Raw genomic sequence first — 21404 nt, 5'->3', positions numbered from 1 at the left:
AGCAGATTGAGGGTGCTCTCTGGAGTGCAAGAACAAGACTAGGGGTTCCTTGAATTTTGAATGATGGCCCATGTTAGCTGGAGTTGCTGAGTGAGAGAGTAGAGATGCAGAAGGACATTTTCTTGGCCTTCCCTGGGCACTAACTGGCCTCCAGCAGGTGAATCTCTTTGCCTGCGGCCAGTGGTGCCATTGGATGGATAAACAGCTTGGGGTGATCTGCTTGAAAACATCCCGTTTATTCCTTTCATAGATTCACCTCCCTGCTCCTCCCCCAGTGGTTCCTGGGATCACTGTCAAGTACACTGCACTGGCATCTTTGTCTCGGGGTCTGTTTCCATAGGACCCTGAGACCAGAAGCCATTCCCGAATCTCCCACCTGTGGTTCCGTACGAGGGCAACTATGCCCCTTGTGTCCCAAAGGGGAAGCTGTGTACCCCTGAACTCCAGCTGGGCATGTGGCCTGCCTGAGGCTGAGACCTCGGGAGGGGTGTGTACCTGGGGGTGATGGAGCCAACCCTACGCTTCACGGCACCCTGTCTTGACCTGCCCTCTCTCTATTCTCACTGTGAGGGTTGGGTCTTCCCAGAGTTTCCGGGTGCGATTCTTGTCCCCTTAGCACAGGCCAAGCACACACTGCTCAGACCGTGTCCTGATGGGCTCGGTGTCCCCATAGCAGAGGCCTACCCCAGCACCCCCTGGAGCCTGGTGCAGTGTTCAGGGGGGGCTCCCAGCTAGAGGGAAGCAGGGGGACTTGTCTGGGGCGAGTCCTCCAGAGAAGTCTGTGAGTCTGTCCCCTCAGAGGAGGAGCTGCCCCCCATGGGACGGGGCATCTGACTCTGCCTGGAGAGCCGGTGCCGGGAGAAGAGGGTGGTGAGAAAACTCTCAGGGGCAGGATCAAGGGACTCATAGGGGCCCTTGCCTTCATCAGCCTCTATGGCCTGGCCAGCATCCTGGGGCTGAGGGCCTGCCTGGAAATTTCTGTTCTGTCCCTTTCTGGGAGCCCGACGAGGCCACCGGGATTTTGGAGAATGATTCAAGCCCAGTGAGTCCTGGAGAGGCCGGTCCCGCGTTTCCTTGGATGTGACTTCTCTGTTCAGACCCTGGCCCTTGGTGGCTACCGCTCGTAGTTCCAGGTGTGCTGAGTGGGCAGTGGGCCCCGCTGGGCATGGACAGTGTGCCAATGCCTTCTTCAGGAGGCCCTGGATCTCCCCGTATCTCACCCGGGCCTCCTCCCACAGGTCCTGGCCCAGGCCCTCCCGTCTCAGGGATGCTGCCTGCAGCCCCATGGCGGTGAGCTTCTCTGCAGGGAACTCGGATGCCAGGCGCTGCAGGTAGCGGTGGAGGCGACGCTGGTCCCCAGGGCTGGCCCTCTGCGCCTTGCCCAGCCGGAGCTGGGTCATCAGGTCCTGACAATCCATGTGAAACCAGGTCATCTGGGAGACGAGAGAGGGAGGTGGGATTCAAGTCAGGAGCGGGACTATTGGGGCTCCATGAGGTCAGGATGTACCTCTCTGAGCAGAGCGAGAACGTGAAGAATAAGTATTGCTGGATTGAATTAATAATGTGCCCCCCCAAATGTTAGGGCCCCCCCTTAGGGGGCCATGACATTATGTGCTGCCAGTGATGACAGTGGTTTCCCATTCTTCCCCAGGGCACATACACCTGCCACCGGGAAATGGTCCCCAGTGCCCTTGGGAACTTGGGGCACAGTCGAACACACCTAGGGGCCAGCAAGGCCTTACGACTCTCTGGGGCTCAGTTTCTCCTTTTGAACAATGGGAAGTGGTACAAGAGGAACATGACAAGCTTTTTGAGAGCTGCCCATTTGGATTCTCGGATTGCATTAACCCCGTATGAATGGTACTGAGGGAGGAGGCCGGTTAATATTTATTGAGCACTGCCTGTCTGCCAGGCTTTGTGCATCTCACGTCTGACCACGCTGAACTATACCAGCAGCCCACTTGACAGAGGAAGAAACTGAGACGTGAAATCCCTTGCCCAGGTCACACTGCACGTCAGAGAGGAGCAGGGATTTGAACTCAGAGTGTATCTTCCAAGCAGCTCCTTGCACAGGAGAAACTGACGTAGGTAGGGCCAGGTCCTTGCTGTCACCAGCCAACCCAAGCCCGACGGCCCCCTCACACCAGCCCTTCTGCCCCATTTTGGGATTCTGCCTGCCCCCACTTCACCCACAAAATGTCTGCAGGCTGCAAAGCAGCCGGCATGTTCCCAGCAGCTCGTGAAAAACATAATCTTTCTCTCCCTTAATTTAGAAGCCGACAGCGAGCTGTTAGGCTGTGGGGGATTGGAGAACCATTTTCTCTGAGGAAACCATCTTTCCATGGATTAAGGGAACTTGTCTTTAGATAAATGGCTTCATATTCACAGAAGCACACGGAGCTCATGGCTGGGAAAGGGCTCCATAAATCTCCGTTAGCGGCACGATCGTGTTATTATTATTTAGTGCCAAAGCTGCTGCACACATACTCTCCATCCAGGGCTGAGCAGGGCACTGGGCTGGCCTGTCCATTCGTCTAGGACTCCATCTTCAAGCCTGAGCTGGAACCCTTGTTGCATGGGTTACAATTCAGGACCAGAGAGGAGAGAAGGCCTGCCCATGTCAAACAGTGAGAGGTGGCCACAGTGGAACTGAAGGTCAGGGCTGCCACCTCCTGTATGATTTCTAGGTCTAGGTGGGACTCCACCTTCCCACATGTACCCCCAGCCTGCCTTCCTCTGCCTGACTCCTCACCTTTCTTCCAGCCACCTGGCCAGCCATCCACAGTGTTCACTGCGTCCCTCTGAGTGCTGGCCCTGCACTGGGCGCTGCACAAAGGACCAGGACCCAGTCAGACCCAGTTGCTGCCATAGGAGGTCACCTCACTGGTGACAGGCCAGAGACAAGCAAGTGATGAAGCAACAGGATAATTCCAGATCGCCAAAGGACCCATGAAGTGTTAGGGTGATAAGAAGGAATGGAGGGCAGGTGCTCAGGAAGGGCCTCTGTGAGGCGGAGACATGTAAGCTGAGCGCTGAAGAAACACAAGAGGCCAGGTGGTCGAGGGGAAGAGCATTCCAGGCTGAGGGAACAGCAAGTGCTAAGGCCTCAGAGCTGGAGCAAATTTGGCTTCTCCAGGGAAGACCGATGAGGCTGAAATTGGCTAAAATTGATGAGCAAGGGAGAAGCTTCCAGATACCTTTCACCCATAAGGCATTTACTGCTATTAATGATAATACTATTGGTGTTAAAAATACAAATTCCAAATTTGAGCAAAGCCTGAGCAGGGGTAGTTACTTACATTTAATTCAATTCTCTCGGCAATTTAATTCTACCCAGCAAGGCTGGCATGAGAGCCAGGTGAGCTGGGTTTGAATCTCATCTCTGCCCCTTCTTAGCTGTGTGACCCCAGATGAGTAATTTGAGCTCTCTGTGTTTCCTGTGCACAAAATGAGCATAATAATAGTAGCTGCCTCGTTGGGTTAGTGTGACAATAAAACAATGTGTGAAATGACTGAAACACGGCACTTAATAAGAAAGACGGAAGCACTGGTTACCATTGATTTCATCATCATCACCATCATCACTGTTATTGACAAGGAGCTGAAGCCCAGAGCAGCGAGACTGTCTCTGAGGTCATACAGCTCATGAAGGTGCAAACTGCCTCGCTCCCTAACTTCTGTACAGCTGGGAGCGGGGAGTTCCCTTTGCTGTCACCATCCACATCTGCCTCCCTTGCCTGCTGCCCCAGTGAGACAGAGAGTGGCCTCTGCTCTCAGTGCCCCAGGAGTGATTGACTGGAGTCCCTCCCGCTGTCCTCTGAAGCTTCCTGTGTTCTCTGTCCCCTGTGTGCTGGGCTCGCCTGACAGCTGGGGGGCTGGGGTCAAGCTCTTCCCATGCTCTGGCCTCGGTGGAAGTATGAGGGGCAGCTGAGGGCACTGGGACCAGGCCAGAGAGGTGGGTTCTTGTTTCAGCCGGGTCACAGCTCTTTCAGGCTGCTCACCTGTCCCCACAGGCCTCCATTTCTCCATCAGAAAAGTGAGGGGTTTAGGAAGGATTTAGGAGGGGTAGAAGATTTAGGAGGGGTGAGGGCTCTTCAGTCAAATCCTGCTTGATCATCCACCCTCTGGGGAACCTTGAGCAAGCCACTTTCCTCTTTGGGCCTCAGTTTCCTCATCTGTAAAATGGAAACAATATTGGCACTCCCCCCCCCATAAAGATATGGTGAGAATTCAATCAGGCAAGGTTTGTGAAGCACTTATGGGAGGGTCTGTTGTGTAAAAAGTCAACAAGTAGGCTACCTCACAGTGAGACCTAATTGTCATCATCATCATGCTTGCTTGGACGTGACTAATTGGTTGCCACTTCCCCACCTCCCTTCCCACCTTTGGAGAAGAACATAGGGCATGTTATAGGGCATGGACACATCTGTGTTCAAATTCCAGCTCTTCTTTTCTCCAGCTGTGTGGCTTTAGGCAAAGCCCTTCCCCTCTTTGGGCCTCTGTTTCCTCATCTGTAAAATGGGCTGATAAACCTTCACACATTGGGTTGCCAAGGATGATAAATGCAAAGTAATGAAGTTTATTTTGCCTCCCACCCCAATACTCTGTGCTTGCCCCAGACCCCCACCCCACCACAGTAGCCCTCTGCTCCCCTCCACCATCCTTGACAAACTCTGGGGTCCTGGCTAGGACTGAAACCTCTATTCTGAGCAAGCTCAGAACAGCCTCTGGGACCAACCTCAGCCAACTGTCCCTTTCTTCCCCTGCTGGCGCCATCTGTGCAGGCAAGGTGAGGCATGGAAAAGAGCACTGTAATGGTGCCATGGGCTTGCTGTGTGACCTTGGCTAAGTGATAGCCCTTCTCTGATCCTGTTTTTCCAAACCTGGGGTGAGACAAGATCAAGGTTCTTAGCCTAGTCTTGACCCCTGGAGTTGCCTGCAGAGATCTATGCATGGCGAGAAAGCCTACGGTTTTGAGTGGATTCTGAGAAATACCTCAGCTCCTTCCCCTAATTCCAACATTTAAGAAGCATCTGAGGGTTGCCTGGTGTAGTGGGACAAGCTAGGGTCAGGGATCAGCCTGACCTGGTTTAGGAGAGTGACTTAAGCTCTCCAACTTTGTTTCCCTTCTGGAAAATGCAGGTAATGCTTTCCCCATCCCAGCAGGACTATGGAATGAAGCATGCAAGGAGCCTAGTGCTATGTCTGGGCTGCTCCCTGCCCCCACCCTACGGCTCAGCTGGAGAGGGTGGTCCATACAGGCAGACAACAAGGCTCACCTTTTTGCAGAAGTGGTACAGGTGGAGCAGAGTCTCCAGGTCTGTGCGTTGCCTCTCGATGGCCATGTAGAAGTGGGTCAGCTTAGCCTGGAAGGCCTGCTGTGTGGAAGCAAAGGCTGCCAATTCCGGGAACTCTGTTCCTTCTGCCTCGCCGGCCCCTCTGGCTGCAGCTCCCAGTTGGGCCGCCTGCTTGGACAGCTCCAGGCCTCGACGGTACTGGGCCTGAGCGGGAGAGGAAGGGGGTCCCCTCAGCTCCCACCTTGGCTGAGGCCTGCTTCAGAGTCAGGAACCTCCACTGCCCCACTGCTAAATTATGAGACTTCCTGAGCCTCGATTTCCTCATCTACACAATGGGGATAGGCCTTTGCTGAGGCAGCTCACTTGGCCTAGCTGGGACTCTGCTTAGTATCACCTCCTTCTGGAAAACTTCCCTGACCCCAAAGTCTTTGCGTCCCCACAGTCCTAACTTTGTCTGTTTCCCCATTTGTCCTCTACCTCCATCCCCCACTGGCCTTGAGAGTTCCATGAGGGATTCTGAGGTAGGTTGTTTTTGGACTTGGTGGTCCCTGAAGACTTCCTGGAAGAGACAGCATCTATGCTGAACCTTTTGTGATCCAAGCTGGTCTCCTCACTGTCTCTGGAAGTTTTCTGCACTTTTCCACCTCCACATCTTAGCCCTAGCAGTGCCACCCACTCTACTACCCTCTCCATCTGCTCCCGTCCTGCTCCTCAATTTTAGGAACGCACTGCAGCCTGAAGAAAGAAGTCCTCAAACTCGGCATGGGCTTTCTCCACTGTCTCCAAGCTTCTGTCCTTGGGGGTCAGTGCTTGCAGGCACCGGCTTCCTTCCTGCTCCATCCAGCTGCTGACCTGGGGCAGGGGAGGGAGGTTTGGACGTGAGGGGCTGTTGGGGAGACGTCCCTTGGCCAGCTCCCTGACTTCCTTGGAGGCTGAGGTCTTCTTGTCCTCAATCACTCAGTGGCTGGGTCTGTGCCCATTGGCCTAGAGTGAAACCCTCCCAGTCTGAGAAAGAAAAAGAGACAACTTGGGGCGGGGGAGTGCATTGTCATATCTGCAAATATCCGAAGGGGAAAGGGCTCCCTGAGAGGGACTCCAGAGCATCTGGCCTGGCCAGTGCCCTGCACATGGCAGGCCCTCAGGGCACACTGGTTTGAATGAAGTCACAGGGTTGCAAATTTCAGCTCACTCTAACCACTCGGTGCTGCCCAATCATAAAAGGGGCAGCCTCAAGAGTGATGAGCTCCCCATCCCTGGGGGCACACAAACAGTGCTGGAGAAGAGGCTGCCTGCTGTAGAAGAAGGTCCTGGGCCTGCTACGAACTCACTGTGTGAACTGGGCAAGGCACTTCCCTTTTCTGGGTCTCCATTATTCAGCGGCAAAATGAGGCAGACACGGGGATTTAATGAGGGAAAGAGGGGGTAACATGGCTCTTGACGCCATGAGCAGAAGGCCCCTTCTGGGGTATCTTCAAGAGTGAGCATTCACTCACTTTAACCTCGCAAAGCTCAGCGTGGCAGGCACTAAGATGACCCCTATTTAACAGGAAACCAAGGCACTGAATAGTTAAGTAACTTGTCTAGGGTCACACAGCCAGGCAGTGTCAGAGCCAGGAGTGGAACCCAGGCCATCGGGCTGTGGAGCACAGCGTGCTCCACGACCCAGAGCATGCAGGGATATGGTTTTAGGCACTGGTAGTTGGATGAAGTGCTGCCAGGTATGGGCTCCAGGATCAGATCCCCAGGTGTGCGGCCATGGACAGGTGACATATATCTCCCAGCCTCAGTTTCCTCATCTATGAGAGGGGGAAATCCCAGCACTGTCTCCACATTACTGGTAAATGTTGAGGTTGGAAGAGGATGATGTGCGCAAAAACTCTGGCCCAGGGCTTGGCACACAGTTGGTGCTCAGTAAGTGCAGCTTTTGGGGTTAAGTCTTCTCCCATTTAGCACTCACTGAGTGCCACGTCATGTGCCATGTCCCAAGGATGCCTGCCCTGCCCTCAAAGAACGGCCAAGATGTCCTTACACCAGAACAAACGCCTGGCCAGGCCTGGAGCAGGGCATTCCCTGTGGTGGGCTGCCAGGCAGAAGCTCCCACATCCCCCAGGCCAGGCTCCCCTTTCACCTGGTGAATGGCAGCTTCCAGGCGGCCCAGGCGGACACGGAGCTCCAGCCTCCCCAGGAGGTGGTTGGATGTGGTGACCAGGACATGCAGCTGCTCATCCATGAGGCTATAGAGGGCGGCAGCTTCAGCCAGATGGCTCCTGGGAGGCAAAAAAAGAGTAGAAAAGCCCAAGATGCACCCCAGCTCCCATACCCCAGCCCAGCATAAGCCTGCCCCCGCAACGCCCAGTGATTTTGTGGCCCCTGCCTGGGGTATTCCCGCTATTGACTTGCTGTGTGACCTTGAGCAGGTCCCTACACCTTTCTGGGCCTCAGCCTGGGACTTCCATGAGATTGGGAGGACCAGAGAACACAGCAGGAAAACAAATGACCCTACCTTTACCTAGGCAGGTGTGAACCAAGCTGGACAGATCTGGATTCAAATCCCAGGCTCACTACCTTCTAATAATGGGACCTTCTGCACATTTTTCAACCTTTCTGTGCCTCTGTTTTTCACCTCTCAAAGGTGGCGCTAACAGAACCCACTTCACAGGGTGCTTGCAAGGATGAAATGATCTAACGCCTTAGCTCTCAGTCCTGGCTGCACATTACAACACCCTCTGGGAGCTTTAAAAATCTTGATGCCCAGGCCCATCCTAGGCTAAATGAGTCAGTTCTGAGCACAGGCTGGACACCAGTGCTTTCTAAACATCTTCATGAGGTGCCGGGGCATCCAGGGCTGAGAACCAGTCCTCACACGTTCAAGACACTTAACACAGGGCCCAGCACACCGTGTTTGTTAGTGCTTGTTATTTCTACTGCAGTGATAAAGAGTAGCTGTAACAACTCCCCACCTGGCCTCCATTTTACAGATGGGAAAACTGAGTTCCAGAGAGAGGATCTGACTCTTAAGCATGGCAGTCTGAATTGGAACCCAGTCCAGGACTTTTTCTGCACATAATTTTTAAAAATGGTCAAAGCCAGCATAAACGGAGGACCGTGTATGGGATCCAGGTATGGTACAGCTTGCGCGAAGGGAGGAATCTCGGGGCTTTCCCAACATCCTCCAAATCCCACCTCGTCCTCTTCCGCCCTGGGGAGGGTCTTACTTCAAAAGGAAAAAGAAAAAGAGGACATGGAAGGAAAGCCTGCTTGCCTGGAGGGAGCCTTGCTCTGGGCCTCCCCATCTGACTGCCGTTCCCCACAGGTCACTGCCATTCCAGATGAGGGCTCAGGGTGCTTGAACGAAATGGAAAATGCCAGTCTGCCTGGCGGAGGGAGGGAGGGAGAAAAGGGCGGTAGGCGGGAGCTACAGGGTCTCGTCAGTAGAACAAACACGCATAGCGGCTCACACGGGACTACAGCGCCCCCTGGTGGAGCTGGAGCTGCCAGAGGCCAACGGTCTGGAGGTGCCTCCAGTGGACAAGAAGGGGCTGGCGTTCCGCCAGTGAGGCGGAAACATGCTGGGAACAACAGTGCCAGCCCCACCGCATCGCGTGAGGAACAAGGAGAGGACTCCACACCCAGCACCAGGGCCTCTGACGCCCAGTGCTCACATCGGCATGACTGTCTGTGGACACAGCTCAGGGTGGTGTGTGCAGGATTCTGGGCCCGGCTGCCTGGGTTCAAGTCTTGGCCCCACCACATCTCAGCTGTGTGATCCTGGGCAAGTCACTCAACCTCTCTCTGTGACTCGGGCTTCTCTACTGTAAAATGAGGATACTACCAGGATCCACCTCGTGGGTGGGAATCAAACGACTTACTATTTCTAAAACCCTTAAAACAATGTTGTGCTCATACTAAGGCCTGTTTAGGTGTTGGTTAAATAAAATTGTCCTCAGAAGCCTTTGCAAACTTTGGAACCGTGTTTGTTCTAGCAGAGATAAAATATTTCCAATTACTGACTGATTTAATTACTGATTTGCAAACCGCCCCCCCTAAATTTAAGAAAATCGTTCCTATCCAGGAATAATATTATTTGTTCTGTGGCTCTGAGACCCCTGGCACACTGTGAGGTTCTCCTGGCCAGGCTCAGCCCAGCGTCTGGGTCAGAGCAAGTGCTCGGTCCGTAAGGATGACCAGATATAGGCAGGGCTGTCCTCTGATGCCCATCCCAGCCTGAAGGTAGCCAAGGCTGTAGGAGGGCAGCAAAGAAGGGACAGGGTACTTGCCAAGGCCTCAGCCCAGGTTATGGGCCCTGCAAACATCCCCATCCTGGGCATCTGTGGGGCCCACCCTATGTGTCCCCAGCTCCAAGCTCCCAGGCCAGGAAACAGGGTGGGGGTGGGAGAGGAAAAGCCTGGGTGTCCATACCTGACGTCCGGGTTGAAGTCCAGCCTGCTGGCCTCCTGCTGCAGCCTGGCCAGGGTGGCTCCGCCTTCCCGTTGGAGGCCCAGCAGGCCTGGGTCCCTCAGTACAGCCTCCATCAGCAACTTGGACTTGCTCAGACACCTGGAGGCCTCCTGCCAGTGGAAGCAGGTGGCCTGAGACCCAATCCCCACTCTCCCTCTACAACCTTCCAGGGCTCCTCTCGCCCAGATCATACCAACTCCCCCAGTTGGACATTCAAGGTCCTACAGAAAGTCTGTCCTACAGAAAGTCTATCTCTACAACATATCCTCAAGACACTCCTCTCAATGCCATGGCAACCTCACTGGTCCAAGTGCCATCATCTCTTGCTAGGACACCCATTCCAGCCTCTTCGTTGGTCTTCCTGCTGCTCTCTGGCTCCCCCTGCAGTCTGTTCTCTACGTGGCAGCTGGAAGTATCTCCAAGTGTAAATTTGATCAAGCCCTCCTTAAAACTCTCCAGTGGCTTCCCTCCCCTCTTAGAATGAAAACTCAACCCAACTCCTCCTCGATACAGCCCCCATTAGATCCAGAAGACCCTCTAGTTTTCTTCTCACCTCCCCCACCCCATCTCACTCTATTTCATACTGACCTCTGTGCTATTCCTGAACATACCAAGCACAATCCCACCTCAGGCCCTTCGCACTTGCTTGCCCTCCACATGGAACCCCGTCCCCCTCCTATTCCCATGCAGTCTCCTTCTCATCCTTCAGGCCTCAATTTAAATACCATCTCTTCAGGGAAGCCTTCCCTCCTTCTCCATTATTCTCAATCTTACTTTCATGGCATTCAGCACAATTTGTAACTACACATCCATTTCTTTGTTTGCTTTGTAAACAACTACCTCTACCACTGTACCATGAACCCCATGAGGGCAGGGACAAGTTAGTTTGCCCCAGGCTGGGCATCTGGGTGCACATAGTGAGTACCCAATAAATATTAGTCAAACGAATGAATGAAAAACGGGTGATCATGCCCACCCTGGCTGTCCCCTTCACTGAGCCCCTGTTCTGTGGAATCTGGGGTGTGGTGTGTCTTTCCCACCCCATGCTCCTGGCTCACCTGTGCCCCTCCAGGAGGGTCACCCTTCTCAAACTCCTTGATGGAAGCCTGTAGCAGGGAGGAGGCCTGGCGGAGATCAGCAAGGAAAGGGTCTGACTTCTGCAGGATGGAAGGCCAGAATGGGGGTGTCAGCCTAGGCCAGTGAGGAGGGTGCCTCCCCAACCCAGGAGCACGCAGGGGGAACACGAGGTGGTGGTTCTCAAACTTTAGCTGCATCAGAATCACCTGGAGAGCTGGTTAATATCCAGACTGCTGAACCCCACCCCCCATTTCTGACGTAATTCCTTTGGGATGGGGCCTGAGAATGTGCAAGGCTGGTCCAAGGACCGTACTTTGAGAACCACTGGAAATGATGCTGGAAATGAGAGAGGGAGAAGAAAGACAGGCCTGAGCTATCCCCAAGCCAGTGGGGATCCCCTGGGGGAGAGGAAGGAAGGGGGAGTGAGAGGGCAGGGGAGAGGAACCTCTGCTGTGTCCCATTTCAGCTCAGCCCCACCACTTACTGTGAGGCCTTGGGCAAGTTACTTAACCTCTCTGTGCCCCCGCTTCTTCCTCTGTAAAATGGATCACAGTAGTTCCTGCCTTATAGGCTTGTGTGAGGATTAAATGGGTTCATTTGGTCAAGGCACTTAGAATAGTAACCAGAGTATAGTGTTACCGTGTTTCCCCGAAAACAAGACCGGGTCTTAGAGTAGTTAGTCATCAACGTTACCAGTTTTATATTCTGGGTCTGTAGGTAAGATTTCATCTAAAGCGAAGATTGTAAAATAAAAATGTAGTTCGAAAGCCACTGCCTTAACTGGAGGCCTCTGGAGAAGGGAACTGGGGGCCTGAGGGACAAGTAGGAAAGAAAAATTTTCAGTCTATCCCCTTTTGTACCATTTGAATTTTGAACATAATGCCTACTTTGAAACAGATAGGATTTTTGATAGAAGACCACCAGGTGATGGACTGGTAGTACAGACCAGTGGTTCTCAGTCGCGGGTGATTTTGCCCTCCCAGCTGATACTGGTCATGTCTGGAAACATTGTGGTTGTCATCATTTCTGGGGTGCTCCTGTCAGAGTGGGTAGAGGTGGGGGTGGTGCTAATCATGCTACAGTGCACAAGACAGCCCCCAAACCAAAGAGAATTATCTGGCCCCAAACATGAAGAGCGCTGAGGATGCGCAGCCCTGGTCTAGAGAAAGCCCTGAATGGGCATTGGTGGGCATGGTGTTGGTGTGGCTTAAGCTGGTAATCTTCTGTGCGCAGTTGTTCAAGCTGCCCCATCCTGTGTGTTCTCATGTACGAAACTGGGTATGCAATGCCTTGTGGTAAGGAGGGATTGAAATCACACAGGAAAAGAGCCCAGCGCTGGCAGCTTCCTTATTTCCTCCCTCTTACACGAGGGAATACGTCTGCCTCCCCCACCAGACCCTGAGCTCCTGAGTTGTGTGGGTCCACAGAGCAGATGTCTATAAATTTATTTTCAGTTAACATAGACATAGCTCTTAGCATGATCCAGATGCTCTTCTAAGCTCTTTACTCACATTAACTCAATTACTGCTCACAGTAGCCCCCTGAGGAGTTACTACTACTACCCGCCATTTTATAGATGAGGGAAAGGAATCAGAGAAGGTATGTAACTTACCCAAGGTCACACAGCAGAGCTGGAATTGGAACCCAGGCAATCAGGCCCCAGAGCCTGAACTCTCAATCATTCCACTCTGCACCCTCATTATAAATGTCTGTTGTGTGACTGGTTTTGAACCTGACTGTGCAGATGGATCCACAGGACAGGATAGTGAAGGGAGGAAGAGAAGGAGTGAGGGTGCAGGCCTAAGGGCTTTGATGGTAGCCACCTGGAAGAATTGCACCCACTCGCTGTGGCAATAGGGGACGGGGCCTTCCAGGGCTGTGGGCAGCTGACTGGGGTCCACGTGGTGACTGAGGGCCTTCAAGGAAGTCAGCACCTCTACCTGGAGACAAAAGAAGCAATTCAGGAGGACCAGGGGACTCCATGTGGGGGCAGACATTTGAGAAGGTCCTGCCCAGATCCCAGCCCCAGCACCACTCTACCTCCTACAGGTAAGGCTGGCCCTTGCTTTAAGAGTTGCTTTCTGGGCAATGGATCCTCTCTGGGAATTCTGAAAGATCAAAATTCAGAACCAGACCCTGGGTAAGGAATGGCAAATAAACCGCATCGTACTACTACTCTCCTTGCCTATGCCCAAGGCAGACATCATTAATCAATCACAGCACTGGCTCCCTCTGAGCTTCGTTCTTTCCCAGCCCTGCTTCCAGGCAATCAAACACTGATTGAAGGTGGCCCTTGTCATGTAATTTCTTTGTAACCCTTACACTATTCTTTGGTGACTCACCAAGGTGGTGTCTCCTCCTTGAGGCTGTTGAGAAAGGTCATCACATCCTTACAGTATCCCCTAAGACATGGAGGAGGGACTAGGTGACTGCTTCACCCAGGCAGTGAAGTTTGAGGTTTATGCTACGAACAGCTCCAGATACTTAAGCTTGGGATTGGGCAGTTTCTGTGGTTTGGGGGCCCACTTATTGTCCCTGGTCCTCAAAGTGTGGTCCACGGACCAGTGGCATCCACATCACTGAGGAGTCTATTAGAAATGCCTCAGACAGAACTACTTCATTGGAACTTGCACTTTGATGAGATGCCCAAGTGACTCATCCAAGCTTGAGGAGCACATCTCTAGCTCACAAGGCCTTGTCACTAACCAGGAAGAAGAAGGAGGCCTTTAAAATCATTTCCTGAAGCAGGGCAGAGGGCGTGCCCACACTCATAATGGTGGTACATGGCACTAATTAAAGGGAGCTGTCGGACTCTTCCCGGCTAAATCCCAAATCAACTCTGCCTCTGAGTTGGAGATGCTGAAAGAAGCTAGGGAGAGAAATACGGGAAGATTGGATGGAAAAGGCACCTCTACCTCCAGCTTGCTGTGCGGCCTTGGGTCTCATTTTCCCCATCTGAAAACAAGGGGGGAGGGGTTGACTGAATGAAGCTTTTCAAATAGTTTTCATGCCATGTGCAGCTCTCAGTCACATGGTGGTGCCCACCAGGTGTTGCTAGGATTGCCAGAGAGAAATAATTTGTGACTAATTTGGCAAGCTCCTGCCACCGGGGCAGGACTGAAGCGTTGTAGCATCTGGGACTTGTATTTATCGACCTACACTGCATGGTTTCAGGACCTCTCCTATCTGGTGACTTCTGCAATTCTACACCCCAGCTCAGCGAAAGCCCAGCATCTCCATTTCACCTCTGCCAATGCCGCCTCCCTCTCACCTGGATGTCAGGTAATGTTTCCAGTGGAACAGCATTCTCCTTCTCCCCCAGGAAGAGCATGGCACCAATGGAGGCTGGGTCCAGAGCCTGTCAGAGAGAATGATTTCGGAGCTGCTCTAACCAGGTCTTCACTATCCTCTGAACCTCCCCACTAAGGGGGGTTCCCCAAGCCTAGGACCCTTGTGTGGTATGTTTGGAGGGTGAACCATTGGACACTAAGAGAGAAGCAGGTCCAAGCTGTGTTGTAAACTTCCCCGATGACCTGCCCCCTCCAGTCCTCAGTTTCCCCACCTACATAGTGAATAGGAGGAGATCCGACCATGAGGTAAGCATATGCTGAACTACCATTTACTCTGCTGCTTATACCTGCTAGTTAGGAATCTCTTCCCTCTCCCAGTCTCAGTTCATGAGATTCATGTGCCCTGAATCTAAGCCAATCAGTCTCACATTCCACTGGCCACAGAGGTTGGCTGATGGATGGACATCTGAGCCAAAAAGCTCTAAGAAGAAACTTTTGCCAGGACTTCTGGGAAAAGAATCTCGCACGCTTTCCTACTGAACTTGAATGAAAGACCAGGTGCCGTTAGAGTTGCTAGGAGCAAGACTGCCACCAAGAGGGGGACCTGGCTGAGACAGGCACGCTCCCAGGAGAATGGGGCCAGAAATGGAGAGAGAAGAACCAGATCTTGGTGACAAAATTGGAGCCCCTGAATCAAGCCATACTTGAAGTTGGATTTAACTCCTGGACTGTTCAGTCACATGAACCAATAAACAACTTTCGTCTTTCAGCCTGTCTGGGCTGGGGTTTCTGCTAGCTGCAACTAGGAGTCCCTGCCTGGGAGCCCTGGCCCCAACTCAGAGCCCCCTGGGCTCCGTGAATATCAGAAGGCCCCTGGTGCTCCTGAGACTTGCGAGGCTGATGCTGTCCATCTCTCACTCACCTGGGTGGCCTGCAGGGCACTGACCAGACCAGGGTGCGGAGGTTGCTTCCTGGCATCAATCACGATCGCCAGACCCTTGGTTTTATCTTCTGGCCTGCAGGTGATAAACAGAATTGGCAGTCTTGCTGGCGGACCAGGCTCTTCAGGGTGAAGGACCTACTGAAAGGCAAAGTTTTCTGGCTGCTAGAAGCCTTGATTAATTGGTGGACCCTTTATCCTGCAAGACCAAGATCCAATGCCCCTCCCTCCAGGAAGCCCTGCAGAATTCTTCTTCAGAGTCCATTGCTCCCCCTTCTGTGCTCCCCCAGTACCTCACACAGCCCTTTTTAAACCTTACCCATCATAAACTATAAGCCACTCAATGCCGAGTGAGTCACCCAGCATTCACCCACACTTTTCGTGTTCAAGAATCCAACTTCCTCCAGATGATCATGCCTCCGCCCCCCCACACACACACTCCAGGGGCCAGTTTATGATTGGTTGAGGCCAACAGTAGGGACCCAATTTCACTGGCCAATGACTGGTTTAGATAAGAGTCATGTGACATGTTTCTGGCCAATGAGATGTGAGGGGAAGTTTGCAAGGGGTCTCTGGGGAAAGGCAGTCTGTCCCTTAAAAGTTCTTACAAAGAGCTACAAGGCAGAGACATAGCATGATAAATTTCCTTATCAGATAAGACATTTTGAATTGGAATTTTTTACGTGCAGCTAAAACACCCTCACTGGTTCACATTGCACTTTTCAGTGATTACCTTAGGATCTCCCAAACTAGCCAATTGTAAAAACTTGTTATAACACCGATCCCTCACGCTCACCCGCACCTCCACCCCATTCCCCCAGACTTCTGGCTGGCATTCTGACGATCAGGCAGTGTGGGAAAATAACCCCAATCGCTTCCAAGCCTTACAACTAGCCAGTTCACAGACTAAAGCAGAAGTGGCCCGGAATGGGAGTGGAGCGGGGGCACTGCTGTCTCTGGTATCCGGTCACCTGGGCAAGTTGTCTCATCTCGCCGGGAGTCTATTTCCCATGTGTAAATGGGGATAATGCTGGTGCTAGCCTCATGGGGCTGTGGTGAGGGCTGATGAATTCATTCCTGTACAGCAGTCAGTGACTGTGCAGAGGAAGGATATAATTACTGTCCTCCAAGGGGAAACTGAGGCACAGAGCAGCAACGTGGCAGTGAGAGGAGGCTCTCAGAGGTGACAGGTCTCTGACTTCATGTCCCACACGTCACCTGCCTTGGACTATGCCCGTGTTGGGAGAGCGGTTTATTTCCACACCGGCCTCTGCCACCAGCCTGGAGGTCCCTAGAGCACAAGACTTGATGTGAGGAGTGTCTGGGTCCCTGGAATGTCCCAGCGTGAAGCCAGGCCCAGAGCAGGTGCCAACAATGTTGGTTTAAAGCAGGAGGGAAAAACAAGCCCAGTACACAGGAATCTCATGCACTCCGCACTCCACAGTTTACACTACACCTCACCGCCACCTCTTGTGACCACAGTTGGTCCTCAGAGCCCACTTGGTCATCCCCTTTATTCATGTGAGCCTCAGAGAGGGGAGGTTACCACCCCAAGGTCACACAGCAAGTTGGTGGGATTCCAGGGTTTTGTCTACCACTCTGGCCACTTCTCAGCACAGGAGAGGAGGTCCCACTTCCCTGCGGGGCCAGAGAAACCACTCAACCTTGGAAAAGAGAAAGAAAATCTCAGTGGCCAGCAGATGGCAGTGATGGCTCCCATGGGGTAGAGTCCATGGAGAAGGTTCCAAAGGTTTCCATCAGTCCCGCTATCCCCTGCCCCTAGCAGAAGAACCTCTAGGTTGGGTTGGGGTCTAAGCAAACACCACCTCTGAGAACCCACTGGCTGGGGCTGAAACTCAGAGGAAAAGATGGTGCCTCTTCTCCAGCCAGTCCAACTAGAAGTCTGAATGGTGGTGAGGGGGGTTGCGGGGAGCAGGCGTGATGGGTGTCAGAAATCAGCCTGGGTCACGCATCATTCACTCTCACTCATTCTATCATTCACTCTCTCACTAATTCATTCACTCATTCACCCTTCATTTGTTCCACAAATATTTATCATTCAGATACCAGCTCAATTATCACCTCCTCCGGGAAGCCTTCCCTGATGTCCCAATTGGAGTTAGTGCCCCCACCTTTCTCACTCTACAACAGTGGCTCCCAAAAGGTGGTCTGCACTCCAGCAGCATCAGTCTCACCAGGAAGCTTGTTAGAAACGCAGATTCTCAGGTCCCACCCCAGACCTACTGAATCAGAAACTCTAGAGGACTGTTTTAACAGTCTTCCAGGTGACTCTGATGCATGCTCGAGTTTGAGAATCACGGATCTACAACATTCCTCTGTTTTCGTCACCACACTAACAACTCCCGAGAGTTGCTTGTCCGTGGTTTGTTTCTTGCACGCTGTCCATCTCCCCCACTGGCCTGGGAACCCCCGATGATGGGGACTAAGTGTGTCCTGCTTTCCCCCCACCATCTGGCTTGGGACTGGCTCCAGGAACCGATGACTGGATGGGAGGATATGGTGTCTCTCCACTCGGTGCCTGGTCCTGGGCTGTGGGCTGAGAGAGCAGAGGTGATGGAGTGGCCAGCCAGCTCAGCCTCTTACCTGGGGACAGTGCACAGGTAGGAGAGCAGCTTGGTGACCTCTGAGACCGTGCACCATGGCGCCTCCCAGGCCTCCTGGATAGTCGACACCAGAAGCAGGGGCCGCCCCACCTTGTCCCGACCACCTGGAGGAGACAGGACACATGTACGCAGTGAGAACTTCGGTGGAACTGTCTCTACCAGAACCTGCTCTGTGGCCTCCAGATCTCTGGTCCCTCTGCCTGAAGTGAAATGCCCTTTCCTCCCCCTGTGAACTCCGAATTCTTCATCCTTCCAGACCCAGCTCAAAAGCCACCTCCTCAGAAAATGTATCCTTGAACCCCTCCTCAATACAGAGGTAGCCTCACCTTCCTCTGGACTCTCTCTGTCCCGGGCACCCTGAGAAGTAACGCCCATGGAATGAGCTTTGGGGTTACACAGACATCTATCCCACCGTAGCCCCTGGTCACCATGTCTCTACACTGAGTTGCAATGCCCTGTTGTAATAACCTGTTGAATTTTCTCCACCACTAGAATATAGACATCCTGAAAGCAAACAACATATCAGACATGTTCCCTGCTGAATCGTCAGTGCTAAACTCAGGGCCTGGTACACAGTGGGTGTTCAATAAATATTTATTGCAACGATGAATAAATATTAAACAGGAATGATAACGCCCTCTGTATTTGATGCTGTTACTGACCCACACAGACGCCCTCATCAGGCCAGAGCACCCATCCCCCAGCAGCTGTAAGTTTTGGCTGTAAATGGCTCACAGATGCCCTTTTCTCTGAAGAATCGCCCTCTGCTGAACTGGAGCACTGGCTCAGTTTGCATTCCCACCCAGGATCAGCCTGGGTTAATGACCGACAGACTCAAGCACAAAAAGGCCAGCCTCCTACACCTTAAGATAGAATCAGGTCGGTGTTGTAATTCATGCCCCAGAGCTCCCTGTGGGATCAGGCCACATCCTTGCTTAGCTCGTTCCTAATCCTGCCCTGCTTCCCTCACTCCTCTTTTCCTGAGAGCAACCTTCAATAAAACAAATCACTTTCCAAAGGATTCCTCTCTCTGGGAAACCTAAGACAACCACCTAGGGTGCCTCACTGAAAGTAGGATGGATGGATGGATGGATGGATGGATGGATGGATGTTTGGATGAGTGGGTGGGTGGATGGATGAATGGATGGATGGATGATGGATGGATGGATGTTTGGATGAGTGGGTGGGTAGGTGGATGGATGGGTGGATGATGGATGGATGGATGGATAAATGGATGTTTGGATGGGTAGATGGGTAGATGGATGGATAGATGTTTGGATGGATGGATGATGGATGGATGGCTAGATAGATGGAAGGATGGACGGATGGACGGATGGATGTTAGGATGGATGGATGTTTGGATGGGAACCTAGAAACTGCTTTCATATAATCCAACTTCTTCATTGGGAAGATGATGAATCTAAGTCCCAGGGAGGCTCAGTCCAGAACACAGGCCTCCAGAACTTTCCCTGTCTTCCCTCACAGCCACCAGCATCTGAGGATGTTCAGGGAACCCTCCATCCCCAGCTCCCTCCCCTCCACTTCCACTGGTCCCTATAACCCCAGGACCTGGCAGGCATGCTATCCTGGAGTAGACAATCTCCACACTCAGTGCCCCAATCCTAGGCTCAGGCCCTGGCAATTCCTCATCCAGAGTAGAGCCTCTTCCTGGAGGGCCTGCCGAAGCTTCTGGGAAATCAGCCTTTTCTTCAGTCAGTGGGCCTGAGTCAGCAGCCGGGCCAGATGTTTTGGTCTGAGTTGTTCCAGCTGGAAAAAGCAACAAAGTAAAGGGTGTTAAGCAAAAGATGGATTTTCCTGGGAAAATGTTTTCTCTTTGACCTTCTGACTAATAATAATAGCTTACGACTATTGATCTCCTACTACATGCCAGGCACTGTGGTAAGCTCCTTGCTTCTTGTGTCTCTTTGAACCTCAAAACAGCTCTGCGAGGCAGGTGAGATCCCCATTGCTCAGAGAGGGAGACCCGGACTTTGAGAAGTTAAGTCCTTGACCAAAGTCACCCAGCCAGTGTGTGATGAACCTGGGGTGTGGACTCAGGCCATCATAGGACAGTTATAGTACTTTGCTCAGTTCCAGACCCAAAAGACTTCAAGCTCCTTGACATGCCACCCTGTGCTCTAAACTCCTGAGACTGAGCCAGCTGCGGTGGGTCTCTATTCCTGACAGCCTGCTCCCATCCAGAGAACAGTTTCCCTCTCCAGCTGAGCAAGTGGGCACCTTACCTTTCCCCAAGTACTTGGCTCGGTTGGGTTTCGGGGAGTAGAGTGAAAACAAGACCTTCCAGGGCCCGTCATGCTGGAGCAAGGCTTTCTCAGGGGGCACGGGGCCTTGCCTCTGCCCCTTCAAGAATGAGAATTTGAGCCCAGGAGTTGGGGATCTGGAAGAGGAGGTGTCGGTCACAGACTGGGGAAATCTCCCATTTCCCTGTGTGGTCCTCTTTCCCATCTTGGTTTCAAGGGCTGGAGCAGCAGGAGGAGAAGCTGGGCACAGACAGGGAAAGGATGCTTGTTTTGGTCCAGGCCTAAACTGGACCATGTCCTCTGGGTTTCCCAGAGGCCCCTGCATCTTGGAGGCAGCTGGCTCTTCTGAGACACCTGTCCCGAGGACAGAGGCAGAGTGTAGTGGTTTCTCGAGGACGTTGAGGTAGGGCTCTTGGGACGGGCATTCGGAATTGTGGAAGGAGGCTTTATGGTCGACCTTTCCCCTCAAGTCCAAAGTGCAGGGCTCCTCCTCCAAGCTTGCTGGCTTTGCACAAGCCAGTTTTTCCAAGGAAAGCCCCCCGCTGACCCCTGAGAGAGGCAGCAGCCTTTGAGAGACAGGTATTGCCTTAGTTCCGGATAGCTCCTCCAGTGCTCCAAGAGGACACCCACTGGGTGTCTCCACATCCCTACTGGGAGACCCTCCTTGGCTTTCTTGGGAAAAGTCCAGGAGAGCCACATAGTCACCCTCCAAGTCCTGGCTGGCCATATCGTCCATCCTGAAGGCCACCTCCCCAGGCCCGGCTTGCTCCACCTTGATGAGTCCTGGGTACTTGCTCCCAGATGTCCTGCCCTTACCTTTGGCCATGCTCCGGCTAAGAAGCACCTGGCTTCCTGGGGACCTGGCCTGGTGACACTCTTGAGGGCCACTCAAATCGAGTGCCTCTAACTGAAGAGACCCCCAAGCCGGGGGGAGAGCAGTCACTGCCGGGGGTCGGTCATCCACAAACTCTGGGCTGGTTATCTTGGTCCAGGGCACAGGGGCAACCCCCTCTTCTGAGGCTACCAGGCAGTTGTGTAGGGGGCTTCCCTCAAAGTCACTGTTGATGGCCTCCAGCCACTCTTGGGTGAAAAGTATAGGGTAGGATGATGCAGGAACAGGCTTTGTGTCCACCGTGCGGAGGTCCAAGGAGAGGCACTTGATCACGATGCAGACAGACTGCTCCTCCTGGGGCTCGACTTGAAGGTAAAAGTCACCCTGGCGTAATAAGAGGGGATTGAGGGGTGCTAGGTGGACCACAACCTCATCCCGCAGGCACAGCGGCCAGCCCTCATGCAGGAAGAGGCAGTGTGAGTAGGGGACCTGTGGAGAGAAGGGGATGATGTCAGAGAATCTGGCCCTGAAAGCCCCGCCCATGGGTCTACTCCCTTCCCCCTCCCGGAAGGAATCTTGAACAGGTCTCTCACTTGGGGGAGGCAAGAGAGAAGCTAGGATGTAG

The 21404-nt window shown here is 53.0% G+C and overlaps 1 protein-coding gene across 6 annotated transcripts in view; it reads right to left on the bottom strand.

Annotated features, from left to right (window-relative positions):
- Nucleotides 1-217: 217 nt before the first annotated feature.
- Nucleotides 218-21404, bottom strand: part of KIAA1755 (KIAA1755 ortholog) — a 35521-nt gene continuing 14334 nt past the window's right edge. For 3 of the 6 annotated variants that reach the window (XM_033095341.1, XM_033095344.1, XM_033095343.1), the window contains 12 exons: nt 19930-21268; nt 19256-19453; nt 17667-17790; nt 15045-15138; nt 14104-14190; nt 12656-12772; nt 10814-10912; nt 9717-9865; nt 7426-7564; nt 6027-6149; nt 5280-5501; nt 218-1433 (listed from right to left, as the gene is read on the bottom strand). In XM_033095341.1, coding sequence (XP_032951232.1) covers nt 732-1433; nt 5280-5501; nt 6027-6149; nt 7426-7564; nt 9717-9865; nt 10814-10912; nt 12656-12772; nt 14104-14190; nt 15045-15138; nt 17667-17790; nt 19256-19453; nt 19930-21268 — 3393 coding nt within the window. In that variant the 3' untranslated portion in view covers nt 218-731. Of the gene's footprint in view, nt 1434-3839; nt 4176-5279; nt 5502-6026; nt 6150-7425; nt 7565-9716; nt 9866-10813; nt 10913-12655; nt 12773-14103; nt 14191-15044; nt 15139-17666; nt 17791-19255; nt 19454-19929; nt 21269-21404 lie in introns of those variants that run through there. The other 3 variants (XM_033095346.1, XM_033095345.1, XM_033095342.1) reach the window with 3 other exon arrangements.

Source organism: Rhinolophus ferrumequinum, chromosome 23 (genome assembly GCF_004115265.2).
Source record: "Rhinolophus ferrumequinum isolate MPI-CBG mRhiFer1 chromosome 23, mRhiFer1_v1.p, whole genome shotgun sequence".
Lineage (NCBI taxonomy): Eukaryota > Metazoa > Chordata > Mammalia > Chiroptera > Rhinolophidae > Rhinolophus > Rhinolophus ferrumequinum.
Note: the sequence above shows the minus strand (reverse complement) of the source record. Positions and strands in the feature narration are given on the sequence as shown.